Source organism: Chionomys nivalis, chromosome 17 (genome assembly GCF_950005125.1).
Source record: "Chionomys nivalis chromosome 17, mChiNiv1.1, whole genome shotgun sequence".
In the NCBI taxonomy this organism is placed as follows: domain Eukaryota; kingdom Metazoa; phylum Chordata; class Mammalia; order Rodentia; family Cricetidae; genus Chionomys; species Chionomys nivalis.
Genome location: NC_080102.1, coordinates 42,378,395 through 42,402,774, shown reverse-complemented (window position 1 = coordinate 42,402,774; position 24,380 = coordinate 42,378,395). Strand labels below are relative to the sequence as shown.

General features: G+C 42.5%; 1 protein-coding gene across 1 annotated transcript in view; it reads right to left on the bottom strand.

Moving 5' to 3' along the window:
* Window positions 1-4,448: 4,448 nt before the first annotated feature.
* Atxn10 (ataxin 10) overlaps window positions 4,449-24,380 on the bottom strand; it is a 144,874-nt gene continuing 124,942 nt past the window's right edge. Inside the window, exons 11-12 of the mRNA XM_057791921.1 lie at window positions 5,204-5,391; window positions 4,449-4,767 (exon numbers count right to left, since the gene is read on the bottom strand). Coding sequence (XP_057647904.1) covers window positions 4,765-4,767; window positions 5,204-5,391 — 191 coding nt within the window. The 3' untranslated portion in view covers window positions 4,449-4,764. The remainder of the gene's footprint in view (window positions 4,768-5,203; window positions 5,392-24,380) is intronic.

Here is a 24,380-nt window from a genome sequence, read left to right as displayed (position 1 = left end):
CAGGGCCTGGTCTGTCCATCTTTGGTTCTCTCTTTCTTTGTTTCTAATATTCTTTTCTGAGAAAACCTTTGACTATGTATTGTCCCTGACTTGACAGACATGTAAATTAAAATGCATAGAATGTTCTATGAAGATGATGAAGTCACTAAAATTCTTTTGACGAAGAAACTGTAATAGCCCGCTATCTTTTTTTTTTTTTTTTTTTTTTTTTGTATTTTTGTTTGTTTTTCGAGACAGGGTTTCTCTGTAGCTTTGGTGCCCATCCCGGAACTAGCTCTTGTAGACCAGGCTGGCCTCGAACACCCAGAGATCTGCTTGCCTCTGCCTCCCAAGTGCTGGGATTAAAGGCGTGCGCCACCACCGCCTGGCTAATAGCCCGCTATCTTACACACGATGCTCAGTGTAGACTGGTCTGAGATGTGGGCTATAAGTCAGGTCTCTTCCTAGGATGTCCACACAGTCCCTAAGACTGTTTTACACCATCACCTGTATGAGAAGTCAGTGGCTTTTAACATGTATTCCCAGTCCCGTCTAGCCTTGTGAATTCAAGTCTTCTACTCAGGACCAGTTGTATGTCTAAAAAAAATCTGATCGAAAGAGAAGACTGGATGCAGTGCCCCGAAGTAAGTACACTAATAAGAGTGATTGTTTGCATGGAAGGTCTCCATTTGAGTGAATGCAATACCACACATCTAGCTGTTCAACAAAAGCCTGTGTGTTATTCTTGGTTATTCCATCTACTCTTTCAATAATCCCACAAGCAGATCCTAAGGGCTCTACTTCCAACATACGCCAACTTAACTCTGTTTCCACTGACATCATGCTGGTCCAAGTCTCCACCATCAGTATAAGTTACTGCTTGGCACCACATCTTCATTCCTTCTCTCCATTGTATTTCCCACACAGCAACAAGGGTAGTCATTCATAACTGTAAACTCAACCTTCTCATTTGCAAAATCATTCCACATTTTTGGAATGTACATCAAGTAAAGTCAAATTTCTTCCAGCACCTTGTAGACCAAGATATCTAGCCTTGTCGCCCCCAAGGCCAGTGTCATGCCATTCTCCTTTTGGATCTGAGTCCTAGTACCACTTCTGGTGCTTAACAAAGACAGCCATCCAGTTCCATCTAGTAGGATGTTGCTCCACCATCCTCCAGGGTCTACTTTAGTCCTTTTCAGCCCTCTGTGCACAAGTGACTAAACTCAGGGAGCACACCCTATACCACCAGCTTTATTTTCTTCCTGCAGTTAATATTGTTCCTGTTTCATGGCGTGTTCACATGTTAGCAGGATTCCTGTCAGCCTCATCAGAACGCAGCCTCGTGAAGGGAGGGACCATGGCTGTCCTGCTCACTGCTCTACCACCTGGGATTCTGAGAGGAAATGCAGGCCCAAGAGGCCAAGCACGTCATTCTAGGCTACACAGCTAGCAAAAGTGTAGCTGAGAGTTGGACCTAGGTTTTGTGATTGTGAAATCTGCAACACTGCAGCATGCTCTGCCACATTTGACTTCCATGTCCACGAAAAGCAGCCACATGGTTTTCCCACTCATTCTTGTCCACTTGACTATACTGATTAGCTGTCAAATATCTACTGCTGTGTGATCCTGGGGAGATTTACTAGGTGACTCAACTGATTATTATAAGTAAGCACTTCCTACAGAATCACATGCTTTTGTCCTCAAAGAAAGGCTCCAGGGAGGTGGGTAGCACTGTGAACCATGTTTGCAGTGATGTTTGCACAGAATCTGTTTTAGTATCTGCTGATGACAGAGCAGGACCCTAGCTCCCAGGTCTAACAGGGTACCCAAGCTCCTGCTTTAGTGATGGAAAGTGAACATCATCCATGCTTGAGTAAACAAAGAATGAAAGTCATGCTTTTAGGTTTTAGGTAGAGTAAGAACACAGGTTGGATGTAGTGGCGCATGCCTTCAATCTCAGCACTTGCAGGTAGACCTGTGAGTTCAAGGAAATTCTATTCTACCTAGTGAGTTACAGGCCAGCCATGGCTATACAGTGAGACCCTGTCTCAAAAATAGAATTATAAAAATCTTTTAAAAATTGAGTCACAATCATGGATTTTTCTCTGGTTATGAGAAAAGTCTGGAAGTGTGATGGAGTCAATGCTAGAATCACTGCATGTACAAAAATACTTGGCTTAAATTCATGTGTCATCAAATTCATATTGTAAAATAGGATGTAGTAGTTGATCTAAAAAATAAGTATATAAAAATGTGTAAGGGAGAGGAAAACAAGCATTGTGCCACAGGAAAAAAGACCCCGGAACTCTGAAAACAAGGATCTAGGCCAATGGAACTGCAGTTATCAGAACCTTGGACAGCACCGAGAGGGGTTTTGGTTCCCTCAAAAGACTCTATGAGATACTAAATTTATATTTTATCTTAATAGGTTGTTCCTCAGCTTCTCTGCTTACTTTCACCATTGCACATATAAAAACTTATTACGTGCAGAACCTATAATGATGGGATAATTTTTAAACAAGTTTTCCTGCTGCAAAATGCCTAACTACCATCTTTAACTTTTTCCATAGACACGAAAAGACAGTAAAACAAACAAACAAAGTATTTTAAATGCCGGGTGTTGTTCTATATCCCTTCAAAGGAGAACAGATTTAAGACACACATGGTAGATCTGATCTGAAGCTTACTAACTAGCAGTCCTTACACCCTTATCATTTTTATGCACTTTTCTGTTTTTGCAAGAGTGGGTGGTAGCAGTTCCCAAAGTGCCATGGCTGGATTCTGAGTCACTAAGCAAGACATGCACCTTGACATTTGCTTTTACACAATTCCTAAAAACACAGTTTAGAGTCTTCCCTATTGTCAAGTCTGACAAAAGAACCACTCCGTAAACCCTTAGCCTTATCACCAAGCCAAGGATCCTTTCTTCTGTTTGTGAAAATGAAGTAGGCCAAAAGCTTTGTCATCTGCTCTTGAGAACAATATGGTCACAAACTCACTGTGACTACTCTGTATCTTTACAAATTTTGTGGGGCTGCCCTGTTTCCCACCCCCACAAAGGGCTGATTGAGGTGGCAAATTAATCCTCTACAGCGTGTAAAACAAGGTTCTGGGAAGCCCTAAGCCCACTGGTAGAGCACAGGGACGCTGTTGTGCTCAACCCTTCATCTCCAGGGAATCAAAAGGAGCCACAATGCAGTCATCAGCATGTTTTCACTCTGCAAGACCCACACTTCCTATTTAGAGCACACAGCCATACCCCATTCTGCATTCTCACAAGGCTCCTTTTATTTATTTGTGTTTGTTATTATATGGTGCATACCGACATGTTTGTGTGACTCCACTGGTGTGTACACACCCATTGAGAGGAAAAAAGAATGTCCATTGTAAACTTGTTAAAAGGAGAAAGAGACCCCCACTGTTTTCCCTTTGGCCAGACCTCTATAGAGAAAAGATTTTAACTCTTGATGCCCCAGAAGGGAATGGCTTATTTGTTATTTCACATTTTGTAATGGCTGGAGATCACAAATGCATCTTAACTTCCACAGGCCAGAATCTGATATTCCTTCAGTTCCACAGCTCACATCAGACAGTGAACTATATATGGGGAAGCTGATATTTAATAGCTCAAGTTGTTCTTACAAAGCAAGATAAACATGGCCAGGAAGAAACTTACAATGACTTGACTGTGGAATAGTATTTTTGTGAAGATTTTGGTTGGGTCTTTACTGGTTTTATTTTGGAAGTAAGTATAAATATAAACTGTGATGTCTCCGGATATTTTAGTTTTGAACTGCTTGCTCAAAAAAATAAAGCTAAGCATCCACACTATGAACCACCAGCTCACGGTAATTTTATTAGTGATTCAGGTAGCTGCATAGTCAGTGCCTCCATAATCCAGGTCTACTTGGTATAAAAATGAAAAGAAAGCTAGCTAGATCTCAATATACTCTTGCTCTTCCAAATTATGTCTGTGCTTATGGCAACCAAGTTAAAACTGAGTGGTCTTTTGTTGCAGCCATGTTTTTGAGCAGAAGATGCTATGGATGTCCCTTTCACACAGAGGCAGTGCACACCAAAAAGAAAACAAGTATTCCTTCTGTGTCAAAGAGGCATGGATATGGGCAAGAAGTAAGTGTCTGCCTTTTTAATGGAACCCATAACTCTTCGTCAACCTGGGATACAAACGGTTAAGTGCCACATGTTCTCTCACTCATTCTCACCCTTTTCTATCGTCCAAAGGACAGGGCTCAGTGACAACACAGTGAATGAAATGAAGAGGGAGGGCTCTCAAATTAATTAACTGGAAATGAGTCATGTCAATGTTTTGGAAAGGTGGAGGGGAGTAAAGAGATTGGTAGAATTAGTCACAGTGAGAAACTTACTTCAAGTGCTCGCCAGTGCTCAGAAATCCAGTGAGAAGCAGAGAATCAAAGGAATGAAGCGTACTTGCCATCTGAAAGGATGCACAGAATCCAATCAAGGGTCCCAGTCGTTGCCAAGTAGGGGGTATGCTCTCAAAAATGTTTATTATCAACTACAACAGTAAGCACAAGGTACATGACTGGAAAGTGTGTTCTACCCAGGGGGACAAAGGTGAGGCAAACGTCACACTTACTGCACAGAAATAAAGAAAGCGTCCACTTGTAGCTTACACACATTGAACTCTAAAGCACGAGAGGCTCCCACATCTGTGCTCTACATTTCCAATATTTGGGATTTCATACTGCAGAGATGAGAGATCCACGAGATGGACTCTGAACGTGTTCAGGTGGAGATCATTCACTAAGAAAAAAACAAACAGAAACAGGGTCATAGCGACAGCACATCTATTTACAAGAACCATCAAAGGGAAACCGCAGAACTTTGCTTACGTCGTGGTCACCAGGAAGACCCTTAAAGGATATACGTGACAGCACACAAAAAGCTGCAGTGAATACTGCTACTTTAAAAGAAAGCCCGGTTCCGGCCAGGAACTTGTTTACAATGTATACATTTCAGTATGTTTTTTATGTCATGATCTGCATTAGTTGTAATTTTAAGCAAATGGAATCACAAAACCTGACTAAAAAGTTCTTTGCAGCACTTTTCAGATTGGCTTATTTAGCAACTTCTCCCTGTCTTCTCTGTTCTCTATAACAACCTCTCACTTCCAAGGTTACAGGGACACAGGGGCAGCTTCAGGGAGAGATTGGAGAATAATTTACATAAGGGTACTTACAGGTGGGGGGATGTCATTATTAGACTTCAGAATCAGTTTCTCTCCAATCTTTTCAACTTCAAAACCCATTTTCTTCAGCAGAGATGCATCTGCCAAGCCCTGCTCCTCCATTTTTGCAATGAAATCTTGGTTTTGGCTGTTGTCTTCAGTGAGATTTCGCACGGCGTACACCACCCACTGCATCATAACTAGAGCACAGTGAAGGAATTTAACAGCACACTTCCCCATTTCTGTAACTCACATGACTGTTGGAGGAGTACAAGAATACTGATGAGATTTTCTAGAGGGTTATAAAGAATATAAACATGCACTCTACGAGGAAACCATTTAAAAGGTTGTAAAAGTGCACACGTGCTTGTGCATCCCACATGTGATTCAGCAGCCAGCCCCGGAGAACAGCTCACAGAGTGTCTAATGAACAAGATCATGAACACGCACACACACGCACACACACACGCACACACGGTGTGTCGGGGGGAGCAAAGACCTGGTGCAGCTACTGCCGAGGTTTAGGAACACGGCAGTACACATACGCACACTCCCGGGCATTATGTCAAATCACTAGGGAAGGACAAGAGGAGCTTTGCAGACAAATCAGAGGCGCTGGGGGGAAAATCAGACAGGAAACTAGTTCTGTTTAAAGTGCAGTTATTGGTAAGAATGGTTTCCTAGGAGTCACCATGGAATTTCTCTCATTCAGTATTTCAGAGACAAAGCCTCAGCTGTGAAGGATTTGCTAAGTTCAGTGTGAAACACTCATGCCCTGAAAGCACACGACCCTCACTGCCTCCCCATGCCCAGGCCCTCAAATGAAATGCCCCGCTTGGAGTCCCCACATCAGAATGAAGACGACAGAAGCTTGGGGTCACATTGCTGCATTATTCATGATGACTCAGGTGGCAGGAACTGTGTAACACTCAGGAAAACTGAAAGAGGCTACTACCCAGCATTCTGTAAGGCAGAGACTACCAAGGATAGGCTTTTTGTTTAGGTCTTCACTCTGGTCCAGAGGGAACCACAGGAACCTAGGCTAGAATAAATATATTTCCAGAGAAGTAGGCCTATCTGCTCACAACCAATAGCATGCCAAAATAATCAAATCCAGAGGGCTGGGGATGCAGCGCAGTGGTTCACTGGGTCATGGTTTTGGTCCCCAGCACACACCCATCCCCTAAAAAAGACCCTTTCCCTGATAGCCATTAGATACACCACTCAGGCAGCTCCAAAGGCAGACAGGGGTGCACAAGGTTCTAAAGGGCATCAGGCCAAGCTTTGGATCCAGATCTAGGCTTCTCTGCCAAGAGGACTGGTTCTGAGACATTTCAATCAGAAGGGAAGCCCACAAGAGGCTGTCAACAGTAATAAAGGTGGGGGGCTCTTCTTGCAGTACTTAAAAAAAAATGAACCAGTTTCTCTATAGCCCAGTAACCTCGAACGAAATTAAATTTTGAATCTATTCCCTACAAAGAATGCAAGCATTAAGCGCGGGGGTACTATATGATCAAGGGGTATTTATAGGGTTTTAGAAGATTGTGCCATTCTAGCCTTAATAATCCAACCCTGGTTCATAATCCTGTCCAGCTCTTCTACACATCTCAGGGCAGCTCTCTTCCTGATCATGACGCTTTCTCTGGCTGGCCTCATGTTTGTGGAACGATGGGGTCTAGACAGAACCCTGTACAAAAAAGTCCTTAGTAGCCCTGAATGAATGAATGAACGATCTGATGGCATTTGAAGGTTTATCACGGAAAACACTTGAGGGTATCAACAGCTGAGTGTTTCTGAAGGTACAGAACAGAAGCTGCACTTGCCAGCGGATGTTCAATCTGTACTTATCACGCTTCCTGGAGACTGTTTTCACCTGGCAATCTGTCTGCCATCTATCATGACAAGGTCCTGTTCCTTTATAAGGCTCTACTTCTTTTCTGAAAACCAAATGCACACAAATACTGAAATAAAACCCAAATTTGCATTTCTCCCTTTCCATGGTCATTGAGTCTCCACTTTGTGCCATCACAGAAAATAAAAATAACATCTGTGGGTGCCAGACACTTCCAGCACAAGAAGTAATTTCTGAACAAATTATTTTCTATGACTCTTTCTACACCAAAGGTGGCACTATTATTATACAAACTCATCCTTTCACTTTATATAGAAACGAGGAAGCGGCAATTATGATGAGCTGTGACTAGAGGCGCAAACTCGAAAAGACAATGTGTAAAACTGGAGGTGGGGCTGCCCACAGATAGAACAAAACACGTTCTCCTTCCTGGGACCTTCTGGCTATTAACTTAAAGAGAAATGAACTTGGACAAATTTGAGGTTACCAAGATTTTTCTAAGAGCTCCTGCAATCAAAAGGCTGGGTGATTCAGTGGTGACACTGTCACTACCAATTGCAAACAGAGTCTCTGGAGGAAGATATCATGACTCAACTTCAAGTTATCAAGTCATTTTGGAGAGCGCCAATGGCCCTGCCTTCCTCTCGCTGGAGACCCTTGCCTCTTAGACCTCACATTATACTGCCTATCTTCGTAAGCCTTGGTCCTCTCCCCTCCCTGTTTTCTTTTTCAAGCAGCCATTCTCAGCTGAGCCCCAGGTACTGTGGGGAGCCTTCCAGGGATCTCACTACTCCCCAGTACCATTGTGAACTAAGGCTGTCAGAGGCGCCCACTCTTAGCAACACTGCTTCTCACACTGCACTGCACTTAGCTATGAGCACCTCAAGGGCAGGCGCCATACCTAATTCACTTCTTTGTCTCCAGCACTCAGTCTAACTCCTAACACTTATTTGTTAATGTGGGTACTAGGGCACTTATTATGCACGTTCCCACCATTTGTGTGTATTTTTGTGTACCCTAATAACTGTGAGCTTCTCATACATGATTGGTGTCTTATTCATCTGTCTTTGTCCTTTGTCTTAGCACAGTGCAGGGAAATACCAGCTGAATGCATAAAGGCAAGTGCGTCCTCTCTAATGCCACAAGGTAGAGCCATGATGGCACTGAAGCGAGCTCCACAACAGTGATGTTCTGCCCTCACATCCCAGTGGTTTCCTGATCATGGCTTGGAAGGCTAAGATTCCAGGACAACAAACCCAACACAAAAGCAAGCCAGGCATGGATGCTGGACTGTGTAAGCAACAGGGCCAAGACAACCAAGTACCAGCAGAATTCTATGGAAAGCTGATTTCAGACACATTCATCTCAGGCCAGGGTCAAGAATTCTTTGACTTGCCGGGCGGTGGTGGCGCACGCCTTTAATCCCAGCACTTGGGAGGCAGAGGCAGGCGGATCTCTGTGAGTTCGAGACCAGTATGGTCTACAAGAGCTAGTTCCAGGACAGGCTCCAAAACCACAGAGAAACCCTGTCTCGAAAAACCAAAAAAAAAAAAAAAAAAAAAAAGAATTCTTTGACTATGGCAATTTATCATCAACTCACCCCTAAGTGTTTGGAAGCTAAATTACATACAAAATACAAAAACAACCTGGTGTAATGCCTACTGCCTGTAAGAGGAAAAGGCAGTTTACAGAAGAGTGAGTGTGAGAGCTCTCAGGCAGATGAAGGGCTGCAGCTGGGCTTCAGGGATAGCTCTCCAGGACAAAACATAATGGAACCAACAACCTAAGAGAAGAAGCCTTTATAGCCAAGCAGCAAAGGCATTTTTGTCTTTTCTAAAACTGATAGTGAAAGTGCCAAGATGTGGAAATGAAGGCCGCGGAGGGGTTTGGGAGAACTATAGCCATAAGAGCATACTGGAACCAACACCTCCGCACCTGGGAAATCAGAAAGAACTGATGAATTGCCAACACCAGCACTCGTCACTAAACTGTGACTTTAACATTTTTTTCATGTTATCAGTGGCATCAACCAGCTTTCCCAGGATTCCATAAAGCTCAGAGTCCCGCACATGTTCTCAGGTAGACATGATGCATCCCTCTCTCTAAGTGAGCACCAGCAGCTGACAGTGCAGTCCATCAACAGAACAAATACTGCCTAAAAGTCCTCTGGACTGTTTCTACTCAAATGAGAACATTGGGCTGGTACTACCATCCAGGGTTTCAGATTACACACAAATTTCTAAAGTTTATTTTTATTAGGTGTTCAGGGTCTAACTTTTCTTTTTAAATTAATTTTTAAACTCACATATCAAAGACATGATTGTTCATATTTTGGGGTTCCATATGACATTTCAACACCTATATGTATATACACTGCAATGCTTACATCTATTTTTTATAATTAGTTTACCTATCATTAGTGTGTATGCTCATGCATGGTGCACAGGGGTGTGCATGCCATGTTTGTAGAGCTCAAAGGACAACTCTGTGGAGTCAGTTCTCTCACCTTAACATGAATTCTGGGGTGTGTGTGAACTCAGGCTGATAGGCTTGCAGAGCAAGTGCCTTTACTCTCATTGAGCCATCTTGGTGGCCTTCTTTTCCCTTTTATTTGTGTGTATACATGATGTGTGTATGTGTGTTGGGGAGCATGTGTGCCATGGTGCATGTATAGAGGTCAGCAGTGGAGTCTTTCTTCAGAATACTCTGGTGTTGTGACCCAAGCCGCAGAGACCACAGTGGCAGTTAGCAGCATGCTGCTGCTGCTGCTGTACCAGGAAGGGGCAGAGGAGAATGATAACGCCTGTGTTAGCTGGGCATTCTGTGGGTCTCCACTGTTAGTTCTCTTTCACTTCAGTGTGGGTTCTGGGATCAAACTCAGGTTGTCAGGCTTGCAAGCACCTTTACTCACTAAGCACTGTGTTAGTACACAGTGAAAACCCTCAACTTACTTTCTCATGGTTTTTTGAAATTTAAAGTACACCATTGTTAACTAGTCACCCTACTGTGCCACAACACCTGAACTTCTTATTCGTGTAACTTGGTACTCAGAGATGACAAAAAGAAGAACTTTTTTCAGAAGATGGAATTGAAAAGAGAAACACTGCAAAACACAATCTTAAGAGTTGTCTGATCCTTAGCCCTGGGTCATGAATATGTATGGTCTCCTTGTTAGTGTGCTGTGAATGGCTGGAGCCTGAGTAGTCAGTTCAGACCTAGACAGCCTTAAGTGTCACAAGGGAGATTAAAACAAGTCCCAGTTAATATTCACATTGCCCTCTTGTTCCCTCTGTAAAGGGACAGGGAACAAGAAAGAGTGGGGGAGAAAATTCAACATCTTCTAAAGTCTCTAATCCTACCAATACTTGAAGTCCTTTATTGTATGCTTAGCTCTGGAAAGAGCGCTTCTACTGTTTCCATAGCTACTACAAATAGAAGGCATGAGCCTGTTTGTCACAAAACTGCCTTGAAAGGGCCCGCAATCAGTGCTGCAGCTTTTCTGCAGAACACTCTGGTGCTGTGACCTAGGCCACAGAGACCACAGTAGCAGTTAGCACCATGCTGCTGCTGTTGCTGCTGCTGCACCAGGAAGGAGAGGAGGAAGAGCTGAGAATACCTATGCCAGCTGGGTACCATGTGGGCCCCATGCTATAAGCCTGGAACTGTGAACAGGTTAGGTGACTCAGTATTAGTGGGCAGAAAATTGGAGGAAAAATTTCACAAGCAGATTAGTACCAACCAGCCAACTTATGTACAAGTCAACTTTAAAGTACAATCAACTGAGTTAAAGTGTTACCTGTTAAGACAGACTTCATCTAGCTATAGGCAAGAATGTTTCTAAGAATCAAATCCAACAGACTTCAAGCCTAAAGATGACTGTTGCCAAGGCCCAAACCCCGTCTAGGAGCCTGCTGAAAATGGGGGTTGGCAAGTAACTGGTAAGAAACAATAAAAAGTTTTGTCTATTTTATATAATTTTCATATATGTTAGGGAATCAATTTCAGTATCTAAAAATACAGTTCAGTCACACATGAGTGGCCCATGGCTTTGTGGGAGAACAGACACCTTCCACACTGCACACCTCCGTCCTGTCTGCCCGCTTCTCTCCAGGAGCCTCCTTCCAGCCCATGTTCTGACAGTGACTCTACAGGTGCTTCCCAAGCAGCACTGCTTCCCCTTCTCCATGAGTTAATCCTGCCTCTGAGGGGAAGGTAGATGGAGGCCACCCAGCTCCCACCAAGAAGGCCTGGGGTGCTGAGCGCTTGTTTCCTGGTCCCTACCCCCAAGGTTTTCCTGCTTTGTATGAGGGGAATAAGCACACTTCGGTTTTAGTAATATAAAGCATTTCCAGAAGTTTTATAACAGGACTGCTTGCTATGCTTATAAACTTCAGTTTTGCAGAGTTTGAAAAGGGTGTTACTTAGTGGTGATGCAGGCATTTATCATTCACTCTGGTCCTCAGATAACCCTTCCATGGCATGGTGTGTAAAGGCCCTTGAAGGAGACTTCTCTGTCACCGACTACTCTCACAGTTCTGTTGGAGGACCGCCATGCCTGCTTTTTGCTCTATAGCAGTAGCTCCTCCAAAGCTGTATGCATGTAGATCCTGTTCCTTCCCTGGCTAGCTGTCTAAAATAACCTTTCAGCATACTATGTAGGTAAAGATCAACTACTATATGGCATGCATATATAGATATTATGTCAAGTACACATATATCCTAAAATTCAAGTAAAAAGCCTTTGATATCTAAACTATTATCAACGAAATGTAAGCATCCCAATTCCATACTTTTAATAGTCCCTTGCTTACTAGTTCCTTGCCTATCCAAAGCCACAGGTCAACATCTGAATGGCAGCATGTTAAACCCCATGCTTCTTTGGCCTACTGTCTTTACAACTACTTAGCTTCTCTGAACAGGCCAATCATTCCTGGACATATAGAGAGATTTCTGTTGCTTTCAGAATGAAGTTCATTTTATATCACTGTTAACTTTTATCATTATCTTTAGTTATCAATACTCATTCACTATACACTATTCTCATTCAGAAACTAAAGAGAAAGGCTTAGTGGGGACAAATCCTCCTGAGTTCCTGAGAGGGTGCTGGAACCAGTGTATGCAGTAACCACCACAAACCACCCACACTGGCTCCTCCTACTACCCTAAATTGTTGGATTATCTCGTACCTAATTGTCTTCTGCATTGTGTGTTTTAATGCAAGGGAACATCTGTACTCGAGGGTTTCATTGAGTGCTGCATGTGCCATTCCATGGTTTGCGGCCTGTTGTCTAACAGTGTCTAGCAGATCACAGCTCACGTCATGTGTGCATACCTGCCAACTTACTAATGGCTAGCTGCCAACACTGAAAGCGGGAAAAGAGAAAAACAAACAGAAAAGGGTAGGAAAGAAAAAAACTGGCACATTTGTGAGTTACAGGCCATAATATGAAGAATATGGAATATGTGTTCTTAATACAAGCTACAAAGAGCAAGTAGTTTCTGCCTACTCAGAGGGAAAGTCACCTCAGAATTATCACCACTTTAAAGACCAGATGCTTTCCTGTCCTCTCCAGCCACAAGGGAGACAGAAAGAAATTGCAGAGATGGTGCAAAGCAGTTTTGTTGTTTGAGACCTGTTCCTCTGTGCAAAGGCCACATTCACTCTTTACAACGTCCAACTTACTTTTCCTAGAGTGACCTTTAAAGAGGAGTGAGACACTGCTCAAGGGCCTCCTCCTCGAAGCCCACACATCGCTCCACCTTCTGAAAGCTCCCATTTCCTGACAGCATCTGTGGGCAGGGTGGGGAACCATGCCACATACCGCCCTCTGTCTGGACCCTGGCCGGGTTCCGTGTTCACTCCTTCAATCCCAGATGCACACCACCCGGCATCCAAGATGAGAAAGAAAACATACTGTGGGCCCATCCAGCTGGCAGTGAAGTCATGGGAAGACGACATTCTCCCTGCCAGGCAGTCATCACTCGCACTGCCCACTCCAAATGCTTCTGTGGCGAGTAGGGCTGTGCTCGCAGGTACCTTGTCTTCACGGGGTTTTGGTGGTGAAGGATCTTAGAGCACTGAAACTAATTTTGTACATTACATATTCTGGAATCCTTTTTACTACCCACTTCAAAGCAGAGCGTGGTACAAAGCAGGCACAGTCTGGCACCCCTATCACACTACAGGTTTCAGGATCAGAAACAACCAATACCACTTCTAACCCAGACCACACCAAAGGGCTTTGGGGCCACAAGTGGTTCCATTTGTATTTGGGGCAGCACTCTGACGTCACTTCTGAGACTAAACGGGCTATTGCATGCGGCATGCTAAGAAGTATCCAGCACGTGCACTAAACCCAGGGTATATGAGCAGTATTCTATAGCACTCTGGGGTGCTTTCTTCCTGGGCTCCCTGCTCACCTGCCAGATTCTTGTCTTATCTGAGCTGTGGCCTTTGGTATATAGAGCTTAAGTGATCTAACTATTTAACCAGAGACAGCTTGCTCAGTTCCTGTGTCAGATTTGGGCTGTGAGATGTTAAGGAACACATACAGACGCACAACACAAGCACATCCATCTTCATTCTTGTGGGGACAGCTGGGGAGATTATTAGACTTCTAAAGAAAACAATGCCCAGGACGCCAGTCATAGCCAGGTCCCTACTAACAGTGTCACGGCTGAGCTTTACAGCAAGGCCCCACCTGCTGGGACAAGAGATGTTTATAAAATGCTTAGAGCTCTGGAATAGAAGAGCCATGAGAAAAGTTGCTTCATCTGAACCCATTCAGATCACACTACCTCTCAGTGCAGGTGAAGCTCTGAAGAACATTTACTTCAATGTCTCTCCCACTTGCCAAGGCTGAGAAGAGAATGGTCAGTGTAGCTGCATAAAAAGGAAAAGTAGTAATCAAAACAATAGCAGACTCACTTCCAACCTAGTTGACAGTCGCCGTTTTAAGCACTTACTACCCCTATGATTATCTTCAACCTTCTGAAGAGGAAACCAAGATCCTGAAAACCAAGAGGCTGAGTAACCTGTCCATGCCCCGCAATAAAAGGTGGTGAAGCCAGGGCATAGCCACAGGCAATGTGGCTCCAGCATTCGCCTCCCATCTCAAGGCCATGAAGCTTCCAAACATCTCCTCTGCCCATGGGGACTGACTCCCCAGAAGAAGCAGGGCAGGCCTTCCTCCTGGCACTCTGACTTTCATGCTCTGCCTAGACATTAAAGAAGGGAAGAATAGTCAAGTTTGAGACTTGAAACAGGTTTCCTTCACTCCCAAAAGCCCACAGGACAACACCAACCTGCAGACAGCATTCAGACCAACAATCTCTGTAAAACACTTTCAGAACTAGCTAATAAACTGATTTTCAAAATGAAGTGAAAATGTGGAGTCGAGAAAGTAATCCACGTAAATTACAGGAGATTAGTGTTGGTCTAGCACTAACGACATTTCAGAACTAATAAAGTGTAGCCAAGGGTCAGAAACAGTTCTGCACTAGAAAGGATTAAATGAAGAACACAAATAGCACAGAGCTTCTGGTGGATTTGAGAGAAGACAAGACACAGCAGGCATACAAGAGCCAGGAAAGTCCCAGCCTGTGAGTGCTGGGGCCTGGGCATTTGGACCTACTGTCCTTAGTGAGGTTTTACCAGTCCCCTGGGGGAGAGGAGGAGGTCCGTCATGGGTCACATGGCCATACTGACAGGCTGCGTGCGCCTGGCCCTTCCCCCACATAAACCATCAGGAAGTCAGCAGTCAGAAGTGGACTGTGGCCCTAAGACTTAGGACAAGAAAGAGGTGTCTGAATATATATGGTGGCATAGGAATCCCTAAGCCCGACTTCCTATCAGGGAAGACCACTACTGCATCTCTTTAGCCTCCCATAGGCAGCCTACAACAGAAATTTATAATCTGAAAACAAGAGTCAATAAATATTTTAGACTATTTTAGTTAGGTAAGTTGTTGTGGTGACATTAAATTTCTATAGTTTTTTGATATATCTATCTTTTAGTACTAGACACTGCGCTTTTGTGGAGATTATTACAAAACTGTAATATTTCTGTTGTTATCATCATGTTTGCCTGTTTGTAGTACTAGGGTCTTGGTGCATGCTAAGCAAGCATTTACTACTTGCTGGATTCCCTTCTAGAAATGTTAACACTTGAATGTGCTTTCCCTCTAATATAGACAATATGGCTTGTTATTTATACCAAAATTAGAGCAATGGATAAAGATCCCAATAAAAGTGCAAACTGTTAATCACACATTGGAGGATTTCTCCTAACCTTAACCATGATTGAAGCATTCATATAGGAGGTATGAAGGACATCATATGCCTTACCTAGGTTATGAGGCCCAGGCCTAGCTCCAGTGCAGAGCTTTGTAGTAGGAGTCATTTCAAATGGGCACGTTTCCACACCTCTTGGCTGTAAGCTCCCTCATTCATACAACGAGGATCACAGATTTTCTTGTATTATATGAGGTGATGGTGTGGGACTCATGGACATAAGATCTAAAGAGGACTGCCATTTATGCTGTTAACTGCCTAACAGACTTGGCCATGCACAAAAGCAATTGCCACAACTTTCACTTTTATAAAATAAGGGTAATATTTTATGAAGAGTCATGAAGATTAAATAAAATCACAATGTCATGAATAAGAATTGTTAAGTGGACGCTTTGGTTCTTGGATCCAAAAGATCAGGAACTAACTCTGTATGGGCCCTGAGAAGGAACTCAGTACAAGGTGTAACTGCTGCATTCTGTTCTTCAATTTCTCACTGCAGTGAAATAGGGCTTACCATCTTTACCATTTCTCAGTGCACAGCTCGGTGCCATTAAATACGACTATGCTGTACCCATCCCTACAACTCTGTGTATGGTGCATGTGTATGTACATGTGGAGGCCAGGGCATGCTGATGTATAATGGTTTCTGTCTTTCCGTTCTTCAAGACAGGGTTTTTCTGTGTAACATTGGCTGCCCTGGAACTTGCTCTGTAGACCAGGTTAGAACCGTCTACCTCTGCCTCCCGAGTGCTGGGATTAAATGTGTGTGATACTACCACCTGGCTCCATCTTATTTTTCTGAGACAGGCTCTCTTGATGACATCTGAAGAATGTCATTTTGGCTATGTTGGCTAGCCAAGTCTTCAGGCTTGTGCAGCAGTCACTTTGCCCACCCTCTCCATAACCTTTGGTGCTGTATGACTGAAACTCTAAACCCATTAAGCCGCGATGTTCCCTTTCCCCCAGCTGCCAGCAGACACCTTTCCACTTCCTGTCTCCATGGTTCCAAGTATTCCAAGTACAAGGTGGCGGAGATGACACGTCTTTTTATGACTGGCTTACTTTGTGGCCTTGGGGTTCATTTATGTCACAGCATATGACAGCCGTTGTTCTGTGACACAAAGAGCATATTTTGCTTTCCTATTCATCCTCTGAATGGACACCTAGGCTGCATCCAGCCTATAGCTACTGTAAATGATGCTGCTATGAATAGGGTGAAAATAACTCCAAGGCCCTGCTTTCGGTTCTGAAGGAAGGTACACTCAGAAGTGGAATTGCTACATCGTACAATGATCTTGTTCTTAACTTTCTGGGACAGCACTACTGCTGTCCCAGCTGTATACTTATTCCCACTAACAGTGTGCACAAGGTCCTAATTCTCCCCAAATTGTTTAACTTTCTGTATTTTTGAGTTAGCCACTGTAGGGAGCATGAAGAGGTATCTCATGGCTTGCTGTGTGTGCTTAATGACACGTGATATGGAGTATCTTTTCCTGGTGATTACACAGCCCAAGGAAGATCTTTTCAATTCATTTGTCCATCTTGGAATTGACTTATGTAGTTTGGTTATAAGTATTTTCTCCCATTCCAAAAAGTTACCTTTTTATGGTTGATGGTGTCTTCTAATGCACAATTTTAAAAAATTTGATGCAGCCCAATTTGTATGCTGACTTTGCCATTGGTATCAAAATTAAGAAGCCATCCCCAAATCTAAAGATGGCACTTTCTTCCTTGTGTTTTACAGTTTTAGTAAGATTTTTAGGCCTCTGATAAAGTGTTGTGTATGGTGTTGGAAAGGGTCCCTCCTAATGTCCTTTTTTGGCAATGGGTCTCATGATGCTGTCCAGGATGGACTCCAACTCTTGGGTTCAAGTGGTCCTCCTGCCCCAGCTGCTCAGCTTCCCAATTTCTGTCATCTGTGAGTGTCCAGTTTTACCTGTACTATTTGTGGATAGAGTGAAAATTCCCATTTGTCAAAAAATTATGAAACTACTTATGCCAGGGTTTATCTCTGGGTCTGAATTCTACTGTACTAGTTCACATAGCTTTCTTTAGGACAATTTTAAAGCTGAGATCAAGTTGTAGAATTAGGAAGCATAAGGACTCTGGAGGAGTGTCTCTGATGTTTCCTGAGATCCTATGAATTTCAGAACAAGTTTTCCTACTGAGTTGCACTAAATCTAAAGATATACTAGTAGTAGAAAATTATTGACAGATTATCAAAACCTTGAACATGAGTGTATTTCCATTCCCTTAGATTGTATAAGCCTTCAACCTGCTTGGTTAAATTAATTTCTCAGTATTTTATGATGTTACTATCAATGGAACACTTTCTTTTTCATAAGGTTAGTATACAGAAATACAATTGTTTCTAATTCATTGATTCTGTATTTTACTATTTTATAGAATTCATTTATTAGTTATATTAGTATTGTTTAGAATACATAAGTTTTCTGTATGTATAGTCAATCACCTAAACAGACAATTTCATTTCTTCCTTTCCAATTTAAATGTCTTTCATTTTTTTCCTACCTAACCTAGTAGCTTTGGCTAGAACCTTCACAACTATGTCAAATAAGAGTTAGAAAAACAAGCCAGGTGGGGCACACGCTTTTAATCTCAGCACCCAGGAGGCAAAGGCAGGTAGATCTCGGAGTTTGAGGCCAGCCTGGTCTAAATAGAAAGTTCTAGGACAGCCAGGGCTACACAGAGAAACCCTATCTTGAAAACCCAAAAAAGTAGTGGAGCACTCTTCATTTTGGGGGAAAGGTGGTCAATCTTCTGCCACTGAATGTGACGCATGCCGTGGACTTCTTACAAAGTTTCTATAATGTTGGGATAGCTACAGTGCATTTCTGGTTTGCTGAATGTTTTTAAGATGAAAGGTATCTTTTCTTTTAAATTTTGCCAAACGCCTTTTTTGCACTAATAGAATTGGCCATGCAATCTTCTCACTTGTTCTGTTAATGTGGTTTACCAAGACAACCAATTTAGTGCAGCCATCCCTGCATTCCAGGAAGAAATCTTGCTGGATTGTTGTGTATAATCCTTTTAACATGCAGCTGAATTTAGTTTGTTAGTATTTTCTTGACTATTTCAATGTCAGTATTCCTAAGGAATATTGGTTTGTAGTTTCCTTATAGTGTCTCCTTTAACTATTATAAGGTAATGTTCCTCTCATGAAATGAAGTAAGAAGTGCTACTCCGTCTTCAATGTTTTGGAAAAGTTTGAGAGTGACCAGTGTTAATTCTGTGAATGTAGACTTCACCAGGGAAGGCATCAAGTGCAGGGTTTCTGACCTCCTCACCAGGACAGGTATACTCAGTCTCCATTCCTTAGCAACTTAGATACAATTTAAATATCTAGAATTTATTCACTCAGGTAAACCAAATCATAGGCATACAATTATCACAGTACCTTTATCATTCTTATTTCTATAGAGTCAGTAGAGTATTGTATTATTTCATTTCTGATTTTAGTAATTTGAGTCTTCTCTCCTTTCTCATAACCATGTAGATGCAGGTTACCCATCTACAAGAACAACTTTTGCTTTTGGCACCTAATTTCATTCTATTATGAAAGCTGTGTGTACTAATTCTCTTTGAAAACCCACTAAGAGTTGATCGGTGTTGTGATACAGGGTCTATCCTGGAGAACGCTCCAGGAAGCACTTGTAGGAGATAGGCATGTCATTGCATTCTATGCATTCTGTACATACAGCTGGTGCAGCATGCTGTTTAATTCTCTGCGCGCCCTCATCTTCTGACAGACTTCTACCTATTATTCAAAGTTGGAGACTGAAATAGACAACTATTAAGAAAACTTTGAGCCAAGAAGAGGTGGTGTACACCTTTAATCTCAGCACTCGGGAGGCAGAGGCAGGCAGACCTCTTGAAGTTTGAGGCCAGCCTGGTCCATAGAGCAATTCCAGGACAGCCAGAACTGTTACACAGAGAAACACTGTCTTGAAAAACTGAAAACAAAACAACAACAAAAAACCAAACCCCCTCTTTAGACTTGTCAGTTTTTATTCATATACTTTGATGTACTTTTGCTATAATTTTATATTTCTTTATAAATTTTTTTCTTTTTGAGATAGCATTTCTCTGTAGCTTTGGAGCCTGTCCTGCAACTTGCTCTGTAGACCAGGATGGCCTTGAACTCACAGAAATCCACCTGTCTCTGCCTTCAGAGTGCTCGGATTAAAGGTATGTGCCATCACTGCCTGGCCCTCTTTGTAATATTTTCAATTAAAAACTTTTAATAATTATTTTAGTGTGCATGTGGGTGCATGCATGCCATAGTATGAGTATTTGGAGGTCAGAGGACAATTTTCTAGAGTTGGGTCTCTCCATATAGCAAATGAGTTTCAGGGAATGAACTCTGAACTTCAGGGTTGGTGGCAAGTGGCTTAACCTGTGCAGTCACCATCTCGCCACCAAGGAACATTTATATTTCTTGTCTTTTCTTGCTATGTTGAACTTTTTATTACTATATATTATGCCCTTCACTGTCCTCTGTAACGCCTTTAGCTTTAGAGTAATTTTGTCTGCTATAAACCATCACAGTTCTCATGAATTATTTCTCACTCGAGTTTTTTATGCTTTTAACCTTTTCTGTCTCTGAATCTAAGCAGTTTCTATAGACAGCATAATTGGATCACATTTCACCTACTGTTAAGTACTCTGTTGACAAGAGAATCTATTCATATTTAAATAATTATTGAAAAGGAAGGATTCAGTTTTATGTCATCTTACTGTTTTCTGTCAGGTTTATGACTCTCTTGGCATAATTTCTTTAGTATGTAGTTCGCTTTTTATGCTAAAAAATTGAACTTGTTTTAATTTTAAGGGTTTACTTTATCAATTAATTTCTTCATAGGTATGTAGACAATTCATTCAATTCATTCACTTATTGCTGTCAACTTAACACAAACCAGGCTCATGTGGGAAGAGAAAATTTCAATTGAGAAAATGCTTCCATACGACTGGCCTATAGGTAAATCTATGTGGCATTTTCTTGACTGATGTGGGAGGGTCCAGGCCACTGTGGGCAGTGCCATTACTGGGCAGATGGTCCAAGCTGGGCAAGAGATCAGAAGCAAGCTTTCATTCATAGCTTCTGCTTCAGTTCCTGCCTGGGCTTCCTGCAAAATGGACCCTGCCTGGAAGCATAAGCCAAATAAACTCTTTCCTGCCAGTGTTGCTTTTCCTCACAAGTTTTACAAGTAATAGGAAGCAAATTAGGCCATTAGATTTCCAGGTTCCATCTGGTAGCCTCTAATTCCATACTATCAGTTTCCCTTGAACATTTTCTACAAGGTCATTAGCCCATTTCTCTGGGAATCTTTTAATTTCTTAGGCTTGAAGACAAACATGGTGGTACTTTTAGACGGTAGGGCTTTGATCCCCCTGACACACACACAATGAATACATCACCTCAAGACTTACTTGGAAGGTTTCTGATAACAAATTTCAAATAATCTTTGTTGATTGATCTTATACGTTACAACTCATTCTCCTGCTAATTCTAAAATTATCTTTCAAAAGTGATTATAATACGTGAATCTCTTGAAAATTATTTTGTGTGCTGGGTGTGGTTCATGTTTGTACACATGTACGCACACATGGGAGCCAGAATCAACATGAGCTACTTTCCTCTACTGTACTCCACCTTATTTATTATTATTCTGTGAAACAGGGTCTCTTAATGAACCTGGAGGTTGCAGATTTAGCTAAAATGGCTGGCTAGTAAGCCCCAGGAATCCTCTGGTCTCTGTCTTCCAGTAAAGAAGAACCAGGCAACTGGCTTTTTACGTGCGTCCTGGGGACCCAAGCTCAGGCACTCATGCTTGAACCACAAACACTTTACACTAAGGTCACTGGGCTTCTTAGATGTTCATGTCTTTCTCATCAAACATGGGAAGTTTCAGTCATTACCTTTATTCTCTCAGCCCCTTTGCACTCCCTACCACATTCCAACATCCACTGGTCAGCTGATTCTCTCTTCCCCACCTTTTGTTTTCTGTCTACCTTTCTTCCTCAACTCAGTAGTCTAAGGGCTTGGCTTCTATAATTTGGTCATAAGGAAATAATGACTGCCTGCTCGTTAACTCAAAGAGAATGTAACACCCTTTACAGGATCAAACAAAAATATATTTTTCTCTTTCAATGTATTGGTCCTAGAAAAACAAGAGAACACAACACTTCCTGCTAGGAATGATGGCTTTAAAAATAAAAAAGCAGTGAGTTACTATTTAACAGTTTTGAATGGCTGTGGTTTGTCAATGTTTTGTCCAGAGAAAATGACTGTTTCTGCTAAGTCATTTTAGACAAAAACGCTGGCGATTATTCAAGGTTACCTAGAACATGTTTCTCTATGGCAATCAGCTATCCAATCTCTGAAGTGTCTTACTAAATATGTATTGCTCATGGCAATGGTATTTGAGAATAGCAATTTTAATGTTACTAATTTCCTAAACATATCCAGTCACCTTTGTATGAAATACATGAAGCTAACACAAAAAGAAAACACAAATAGTAGCTTTGTAGAAAAACTGGTACTAAGTATTAATACTGTTTATGCGACAGGCTCTGTGCCAGGAGCGTCTCTGCGCTATGCCCATCAGCAGCCATACTACGCTCACTCTAAATTCTGTAGCTTGTCTGAAGGCAAATCTTCACCCTCTGAGATGGCTGGATGACTATGGCCAGAGAACCGCTAGGCTGCTTAAGTGGGATGACAGCACCTGTGACACTGGGTTTGTGAAGCAATTTGGAGAGAGGTGTAACATACATTATCACACTGAGCTTCCTTGTGGCTGGGGTTGTGATTCTGATAGACAGGCTTCTTGGAACCAGAGAGCAGCTCTTCAGAGGCAGTGATGGCAGGTGGCCATTGCATGGCGCATTTTAGTCTTGCTACTTTTGTTAAGTTGGATATAAAAGTCCTAAAATATAAAGTTAAGACTTAAAAACTCACTGTACTACACTATGCAATTTGCAGTGCAAAGAAACTGGGAGATGTGCAAAATATCTGTGTCAACATACTAAATATATAATTTAGAAAAAGTTTCTAAAAAAATAAAACAAAACAAAAACACTTGCTAGCCAGGTATGGTGAAAGGAGCCTTTAGTCCCAGAACTTGAGGGGCAAAGATAAATAGATCTCTCTGTAAGTCTGAGGACAGCCTGCCCTATACAAAAGTTCCTGATTCACGGGATGATGTAATGACCTATCTCAAAAACAAAATATGTTTATTTTATGTGTTTATGTACGTGTGTGTGTGCCATAGGGGTCAGAGGAACCTGTGTAGGAGTTGGTTTTCTTATACCAAGTTGGTTCCGGGGATGAAACTCGCATCATTGAACTTGGTGACAAGAATCTTTTTTTTTTTTGAGACAGGGTTTCTCTGTAGTTTTGGAGTCTGTCTTAGAACTAGCTCTCATAGACCAGGCTGGACTGCCTCCTGAGTGCTGGGATTAAAGGCATGTGCTACCACCGCCAGGTGGTGACAAGCATCTTTATAATGAGCCATCTTGCAGGACTGGAAAAAGTTCCTTGTTGGTTCTAAATTAAAAATGTCCCAAGAAGATAACTAAGGTGCAATTACTTAGGCATGAGATGAGATTCCAATTTTGTTCTTTAAAACTGAGACTTATGCAATTTTTAGGACTAAGAGTGAGTGTCGCATAGCATCAATGACTGACAGCTTTGCGTTTGGCCACTGATACTTGGTCACCCAAGTACGCAGCTTCTACACCACTCTTACAGCATTTCCTTAACAGACAGAACTATGTGCTCAGACCATCACCTCTCTTGGGCCGGTGAAAGGAGCGTGAGAAGCAGCCATCTATGACAGAGCATGTTCCCTCACAACTCACAGCCTGGCATTTGACAGAAGTGAGAATCAGTCTGGGGAAATGTTCCAGTACAGAAAAACCAGATATAGCAAAGCTTGGTTCACTCCTGCTCCCTGGAGTAAGGGTTATCAGACAAAACAAGAAAGCATCCATCATGCCTCTCTATGTAACGCTTACCACCACTTCAAAGACAGGCCAGGGTGCACAGCAGTCTGTACACTATTAAAACCTGAGAGACTTTGGCAATGCAAGAAAATAAGGACTCCACAGAGACAGATGATATCAGATGGAACACAGCTCTGGAACACTGATTGTATGGACTCATTTTAAATGGGTTTGGTCAAAACAACCTAAGTGGCCCACGTTTTATGAAGACATCAGCATGTCCATGTCCTCTGGATTCTAAGTTCCTGTTCTCGGTGCAACTGGCAGACCAACAGCAATGCTACCCAAACAGGTCTTCACTTCCATCTACATGGCAGCAACCTTGTCAAGGGATACACACCAAGAGTCACTAGTGCACTCCCAGCCAGTGGCCCAGTTCTTGCCCACTGTCTTTCCATAATGAGCCTCCACTTTCCTGTGCACTCACCTTCTGTGCGGGCACTTGCTAGCTTTCGGTAGACAGAAAAGTTGATTTACATATTATCTTGGCAAGGGAAAGAAAACTTACACTTTTTTTTTTTTTTGTATTATTTTTGAGACAGGGTGTCATTATGTGGCACTGGCTGGTCTGGAACTCACAATGCAGATCAGGCCAGCCTCAAACTCAGAGATCCACCTGCCTTTGCCTCCCAGGAGCTGAGAATAAAGGTGGGTGCCCCCGTGCCCTGTCAGACTTTACACTTTTAATAAAAACTGATTTATGGGGCAAAAAAACATTTAGAGGTTTAAAGGAAAGCAGTACTATTAAATTCTGGAACGAGATGTGAGTGCTGCTCAGCTGCTCAGCACTAAGCACGGACAACTGTAAGAGCACCCTCTCCAGAGCAATTTCCCAGTTTATCAGCTGCCTTCCTCGAGATGTCCCTGAGGCTGGGCACAGTAAAACGTGGAAGTAGGAAGGCATGTAAGATTCTCCACTCACTGGTTAACATCAAGTCCACAGTTCCCTGCAGTAGGGTCTGTGGCTTCTCACTGATGTCCTTTGGTCGCTGTCACAAGTTGGGTTCCTCATAAAGA